General features: G+C 36.7%; 1 protein-coding gene and 1 non-coding gene across 2 annotated transcripts; one reads left to right on the top strand and one right to left on the bottom strand.

Annotated features, from left to right (window-relative positions):
• Nucleotides 1-5,050: 5,050 nt before the first annotated feature.
• Nucleotides 5,051-6,912, top strand: LOC130946946 (F-box protein SKIP23-like). Its single transcript, XM_057875853.1, has one exon. It carries the CDS (start codon nt 5,160-5,162, stop codon nt 6,336-6,338), a length of 1,179 nt encoding a protein of 392 aa, XP_057731836.1. The 5' UTR covers nt 5,051-5,159; the 3' UTR covers nt 6,339-6,912.
• On the bottom strand, nt 6,849-6,920 carry TRNAP-UGG (transfer RNA proline (anticodon UGG)). Its single transcript has one exon. It is a non-coding gene; the product is annotated as a tRNA-Pro (tRNA).
• Between the last annotated feature and the right edge of the window lie 624 nt (nt 6,921-7,544).

Genomic DNA, 7,544 nt, shown 5'->3' with positions numbered 1-7,544 from the left:
CCTTACTGACGGATTTACAGACGGATTTTCTGTCTGTAATCAGTGTGGGATGATTTTCCAAGGTTCAAATTACAGACGGAAAATCTGCCAAAAAATCCGTTTGTAATTACCGATGGAAAATTCGTCAGAAATTTTGTCGCGTCAGGGAAATGGATGGAGAATTTACAGAGGAAAAATCCGTCGGTAACTGGTAAAAATCTGTCGGTAATTTTCTGACGGAAAAAAATCTATTGGTAAATATTTTTCGACGAGGCTTTTACAGAGGGACGAAATCCGTCGGTAACAAAAAATCTGTCTGTAATAAAGACTAAATCTGTCTGTAAATTTGTTTGTATTAATCCATTTTCTAGTTGTGCATTTTAGTCCTTAGTCTATTTTTTGGCGTGACTCATCAATGGAGATTGCTAACTTGGCACGTTAATTCGCACATGTGGCGACAAAACAGTCTCTGAACTTATTAATTAAAACGTCATTGTATTGAAAATAGGATGAAATGTTACGCCCAATTCTCACCTCTTTTTTTCCTCCATATGTCTTCATCCTCTCAAAAAGACATCAAACTCCATCATTCACTCTCCATTTTACATAGAAACAGTATACTCCTGTAACCTCTTCTCTCACATCACTCCATCACCGTTAACGTTAGGACTCCATTCATCATCGTCACAGCCGTCAATTACTTTCGTTGTCTTTGAATCGCACGAAGTATTGCGGTGGATGCTATGATAGCAACAAGATTTTCACTGAATACTCACATGGCAGAAGGTGAGTATATAATCTTTGTTAGGCTAATTTATAGAATACAATGATACTTTACTTGATTAATCTATTAATTTTGTTGGATGTTTAGAATTTAGTGACAGTAAAAACTTGTGAGTTGTAATAGTGTTGAGCCTGTATGGGTTTATTTTTGTTAGAAGAATACATCATGTTCAGTAGTTATTATAAGCAACAAATAATGGTATATTTGAGTTTGTAGTTTCAATTTTGTTAATGCTGGTCTATTTTAATTCTGTTTGTAGATGGAATATTTTGTGGTTCTTGTTTTTTACCGTGACGGTCACTTTGTGTGAGATAATAAGGGTGTGTTGCTGTATATTGATAAAAAAAAGTGGACAAGTTTTTTGAAATAGACATTGACTTGCTGTGTTTCTTTGATTTGAAAACTCTATTCAAAAGGTTAGGATATTATGATTACAAAGTTATGTACTAGTTTGATTCTTCTGCCTCTAACTTGAGCCTGGATTACATCCCATAGAAGAAGATGCTCATATTAATGAATTACGTACGTACAAAGAAAAGGACAAGGAGAGTCCAGAATTCAAGTTATACTTTGATCACCCAATAATGTTAACTCCATTTGAGGATGAAGACTTTGATTTTGAGTGTGATCAATCTGATAGTAGTGAAGATGAGTGTATGGTAATAAGGAAGAAAACTGTTAGGAGTGAAAAAAAAAACGGACCATAAAGGTGATATGTGGAAGAAGAAGACAAATATGGATATTAAAAGTAGGATCATAACTACAAAGAAGAATCAATTGAGTAGCAAGAAGGTTAGTGGCCTAACATATGGGAGAAATAAAGATGGACCTATTGGTGCTGGCCCAAGTGGTGCTGCTAGGCTTAGTGTTGCTGCTAGGCCAATTGTTTCTAGGCCAATTGATGCTGGGCTAAGTGGTTCTGCTACGCTTAGTGTTGTTGGTGGGATAAGTGAGGCTAGTAGGCTTAGTAGTACTACAACAAGATCTTCTAAGTCTGGTGTTAAAGTTCATGGCATTAATGTTGATGAAGAGGATGAACAGAATGAAGAGTTTGAGGAGGAGATAGAAGAACCTGCATTTAACTACGAGTCTGAGACGTTATTAACTCCTGAGAGTTCTGAAGATGAGTGGGAGAGATATGAATTTTCACAATTTAATAAAAGGACTGGATTTAGTGAATTTTATTTCGGAGTGGAGATGGAATTTTCAACCATTGAAATGTTTAAGAATATTTTAAAGGACCATGTCATATATGAAGAGAAAAAGATAAAATACATAAAAAATGACCAAAGGAGAGTTAGGTGTGACTGTGAGTATGGTGTTGTGAGGATTAAGAAATCCAGAAAATCAAAGAATCAAAAAGAAGAAAATATGGAGGATACAAATAGAAAAGATAAAAATGAGCAGAATGGGATTGAGGGAAATGTGAATGTAGAGAACAAGACTGCTAAAGGAGGTGATGCTAGTGAAGATGTTAATGAAAATTTTCAAACTAATAAAGAAAGTGATGCTGTCCAATCCAACAATGGGATTGAAACTACTATTGTTGTGAATGAAAATGGGACCAAAAGTGGGCTTGCCAATAGTTTATCTTGTCCATGGCTTATATAAACAAGTCAGAAATGGGTGACAAAGAAGCTAGAAAACGACTTTGAACTCAACCTCACATGAACCTTAGTGAGGCATATGAACACATTAAAATTGACTACAATGTCATAATAAATGGGAAGATGGTATATAAAAATCTGAAAGTGGCTAGAGAGCATTTGATTGGCAATGAGAGGGCACAATATATTAAGTTGAGAGAATACCTGACTGAGTTATTGAGGAGTAACCCAAGGAGCCATACGATTTCGGATGTGATGCCAAGCAAATTCCACCTAATGCTAGGGCCAATTTTCAAGCGCCAATTTCACTTAGTGCTAGAGCCAAGCAACTTATTATCAGGCCACATCAACCACCCCCCCCCATTCAGTCGAGCACTCCACTACCGATTCCAGCACCTACAACAATTGGAAGGGTCTCAGCTGAAACAATGGCAGTTGCCAGTAAGGGTACTGCATCAAGGATGTTCCAGTTCATTCCAAATCTTGGTTTCAAACATCCAAGGAAAAAGTAATCAATGATGCATGCTGAATAAATAACATTAGGCTTTTAGTGTCTTAATTTAAACTGTATTTTGATAATCAAGGATGAAGACTTGAAATACTCTTAATATTCTAAATACTCTATTTTGCTATCATGATGTTAGTTTTGGATGAGAGATTCTTGTATAAAAAAATTTCGGTTTGGTTGTTATTATGTTTCATGCTATTGTATGCATGAAAAGTTTGTATTTTAACACTTTCAAGCATATTGTTAGCTTGCTACTATGACATGAATAACTTTTTTAAAGTCTTGAATGCTATTTTCTAAATTATATACTCTACAGTAGTTTACTTAGTAATGGTATGTTTTGTAACTCAATAGCCCATTGTACACATTGTACAAATAGTTCATTGGCTTCCTAGCGGGACTCTTTCAAAAATTTGCTTTAACTTACTACCATTCAATCTAAAAAATTATTACAAATGTTCTTGCAACTTCACCAAAATAGCATTCAAATATTGAACTAAAAACAAGCTTACACATAATATATGCCCAACTCTAAATCTCTTACAAAACAACAATAACTATCGCCATGGCCAAAACTAACAATTCTAGAACCATAAAAATAGACACTACATTAAAACCTCTATTTTTGGAGTCAATCTTTGGGATTACATTTTGATGAACCTCTAATATATCAATTCTACTCTATAACTCTATTAGTTTCTGTCCCAAACCAACATCTTCATTTTCACAAATACGTGGCACATTAGACAGTGAAGATAGAAGCTTGAAATACTAGTAAAACAATTGTAGTATAGAAGACAATTCTTATAATGCTGAAATATGACCTCTTTCTCATATGAGATGAATATATGTTACTTATCATTTTATAGCCAACATATTCTATTCAACAAAGTTAAAAATTTTCTAAACGAAAACAATTTAGGAGGATTAATTAAGAAAATAAATAATGCATATGTTTAAAGTAATGAAAGTATTATTAGCATTTTGCATTATGGAAAATTTGGCAAAATGCCACCTTTGAATAATCCAATGATATCACTTTTGTGCTAACTTTATGGTAGGATTCTTCTATGCTATTACTATTACCATCGCCCATCAGAATGACTTCAATGCCATCAAATGGAAGAGTTAAATTCCCTGCTTCAAAAACCCATATGCATAAGAGGTCAAACATAGAGGTGTCAACTGATTCAGTGTCAGATGAAAATTTGGGTGACTGAACTAACAATCTAAAAGATAATCTTTCCAGAGAAAGATTGCTAGGGCCTCCTGATAGTACTACTAAAAATCTCGAGACAAAAATTGGTTCTCCTAATAGAGTTTCTCCTTCCCATTTCACAAGCAGATTATTCAACGCATTTTTTTATTTTAATTAACTAGAATACCAACAATTTTTTACCTTATACGGTGGGCATCCAAAAAACAACCTGCTCGAATTTTCATGAGTTCTTGAAATAGAGATTATTGCATACAAATTACATAAGCATTTTGAGTATTGTCCCTTCGTGATTTCAACGTTTCTCAGGCTCCTCACATCACCATGTACGAAACTACTACCACCGGAGAAATCGTGTCTCCCTCCACCGCAATTTAAAGAAGATGAACTTCCTCTACTTGACATCATCAAAACTAAACCTAGATGTGTCGATTCCTGTAGATGAAGAACTAGAGTTTCATGAGACCTTCATTGATGAAGAACAAAAAAGGAGGAGTATTTTGGATACGACGATGTTTTAGTTAACAAGTCCAGAGACTGTTTTGTCCTTCTCGCACATGTGAACATTTAATGGCCATGTGTGTGAGTTAACATGCTAAGTTAGCAATCTCCTTTGATGAGTTATGCCGGAAAATAGACTGGGGGATATGTCTGACAAAAAAAACGATAGAAATTAATTTGTGTATTATTTTTTCTTAGGAAATAAAATATCTGCTTTTAAAATCTTGAGTCCGAATTGAGTAATTACTTTTTATTTATTTATTTTGGTGTACTACGTTTCATTTAATTTTGTATTTTAGTTTTGTCAATCCACATCTACAGACACCGTTTCAGGCAAGCCCATATTGGACTACAATACTAAGCCTGTTGAGATTCAGGCCTTCTCAAAATAAAAAGCCCAAATTAGTAGCAGTAAACAAAAACCTTAAGAGGCGGAAGAAGAAGAGCAGCAAGCAATGACAAATTGACAAGGTACCAAGTACTAACATTTGCAGAGAAACAGATGAAAAAAAAAAAAAAAGACTTTTCAGTTCCGAGTTTAGAGGAAAAGAATACTAATAAATAATGGGCATGGACTGGAGTGACCTACCACCGGAGATTATCGAAATTATCGCCGGAAACTTACCAACCTACGGCGACTACCTCCGATTCAGGGCCGCATGCCGGAGCTGGCACTCGTTTCTCCCACAATCACCTCTCCACCTCCGTCCTCAGCTCCCATGGCTCATGCTCTCACGGCGAGCCTTCTTCCACCTCTCCACATACAAGACTCACCTCCTCAACCTTCCAGAAGCTTCCATCCGAACCCGAAACTGCGGCTCCTCCCACGGCTGGCTCGTCACTCTCAACGAAGAGTCCCCCAGCGTCAGCCTGCTGAACCCTCTCACGCGCGCCACGCGCTCTCTCCCTCCACTCAACGCTTTCCCCAGCATCATCGGTTTTAGTTACTCCAACGTCGGTCGAGAATACCTCGTTCGGAACCACCATGGCGGCGTTGACTCCTTCAATCTCAGGCAGATGTGCAACTCCTTCGTGAGAAAGATCGTCTTATCCTCGAGCCCTTCAGGGAACAGCGAATTCTCGGCGTTCGCGATTGTCGGTGAACGGAACCTGGCGTTCTGTAGAGGCGGCGATGATTCTTGGATTTTCGTTAGCGAAGAACTTCACTGCTGGGAAGACGCGGTTCATCACGATGGCTCAAACTCGTTCTATGCGGTGAGCAAAGAAGGAACGGTTGCGGTGTGTTGTGTTGATGATGATTGTTTTCCTCCTCGTGTATCGATCATTCAAACGGTGGCGTCGGCGAGATTCTCCGGCGATATTCACTACGCGGTTTTTTCCGGCGAGGACATGATGTTGGTGTCGCGGATTCTGGAACAGGAGTTCGATGATGCAGGCGGTGAATCCAATTTGGTGTATAGAACCGTGGGGTTTGAAATCTTTGAGATGAATTGGTGTGCGTTCAAATGGCAAAAGGTTGAAAGTTTGGGCGATCGCGCTCTGTTTATTGGAGGGAACTCTTCGCTTTCGTTAGTTGCTGCTTCTGTTGGGTGTTTGGGGGATTGCATATATTTCACTGATGATTATTCGGATTTTAATTATGATGATGCTTGTGGGAAGCATGATTTGGGGATCTTCAGATTATGGGACCAAGGTATTGAGCCTTTGCCATGCTATCCCCGAAATTCATATTCTAGGTTGGGTTGGCCTCTCCCAATTTGGGTTTCACCTAATCCCTCTTAATTATTTTATGATTTGGAAGCTAAACGTGTGTTGAAAGTTTATGATAGATGTAAAAAACTGGAGAGGATCCATTTCCTTTGTTACCTGGTTAAGAAGCCACATATATGCGTTGGCCCAGTGAATTGTGATTTATCGTGTATAGTACAGTATATTCATGAATATGAACATTATGGACCTATTTGCTTCTTCAAATGTATGATCTACTTGGCTATTTAATACTGTATTAGATTGCAATATAAGATATTGTTTTGTCCTTGTAGATGATTGAAGGCATTTTGTTGTTAAGCAGAGGGAAGTATTATCAATTGATGAAAGCATAAAAAGCAATAGGATTGTTTATGTTTATTCTTTGATTATTTCCGTGTAGAATTGGGGGAGCACCGCCGCACCGAGCTGTTGCGGTGATCCTAATCTTTCTGCCGTGAATATAGAATATATATGCCATCATCCCTCTGGCAGTATTTGTTTAAGGTTAGCTATAAGACAGAAAAAGGTCTCAGTAATCAAAATGGGGCATTCCGAGAATCGAACTCGGGACCTCTCGCACCCAAAGCGAGAATCATACCACTAGACCAAATGCCCGTTATTGACTGGTTTCCACTTATTTGAAAATGTGTTTTCTCTGACCTCAGCTGGATCAACCTTGAAACTTCGCTTTCTAGCCTATGTATATAATAACAAAAGGAGTAACTAGTAAGAAAACTGTAAGCCAAAAAAGAAAAGAACTAGTACACAAACTTGAAAAGTTGCACAATATATTACTTAAGGCTACAATACCATAAAGAAAATGAAAATATTGTGTTGGATTTTTTTTTTCTTTTTGTGTCCAAAATTGCTTGTCGTAGGGTTTGTTTGACTAAGTTAATCTGGCTTGAGTTATATAATAAGAACAAAATGTTTATAATCTTAAACTTTGTTTGAATCTATTATCATTATGGAATTATTTTTGAATAATCAAATTAAATTACTGAAGTTATCTATTATTATTGATTTATTATACATTTAAAAATTTTAATGGTCAATATAACTATTTTGAATTAAGGCTAACTTTACAAAAAAATATATAAAAAGATGTCTAAATATTACTACGAAAAGTCCAAAAGGAATGAGGGAGAGGGAGAGGAAGGGAAAAGGAAATAAGATCCAAATAACTTCGAATTTTTTGAATTAATACCTCAAACTCGGTACGTGAAATAATTTTTGAAC

The sequence above is a fragment of the Arachis stenosperma genome, chromosome 8, assembly GCF_014773155.1.
Source record: "Arachis stenosperma cultivar V10309 chromosome 8, arast.V10309.gnm1.PFL2, whole genome shotgun sequence".
In the NCBI taxonomy this organism is placed as follows: domain Eukaryota; kingdom Viridiplantae; phylum Streptophyta; class Magnoliopsida; order Fabales; family Fabaceae; genus Arachis; species Arachis stenosperma.
The sequence above is the reverse complement of the archived record's forward strand: the minus strand, read 5'-3'. Positions and strand labels throughout refer to the sequence as shown.

Bases quoted from the DNA above. Each gene is read 5' to 3' on its own strand.
- LOC130946946 (XM_057875853.1), top strand. From the start codon at position 5,160: ATGGGCATGGACTGGAGTGACCTACCACCGGAGATTATCGAAATTATC.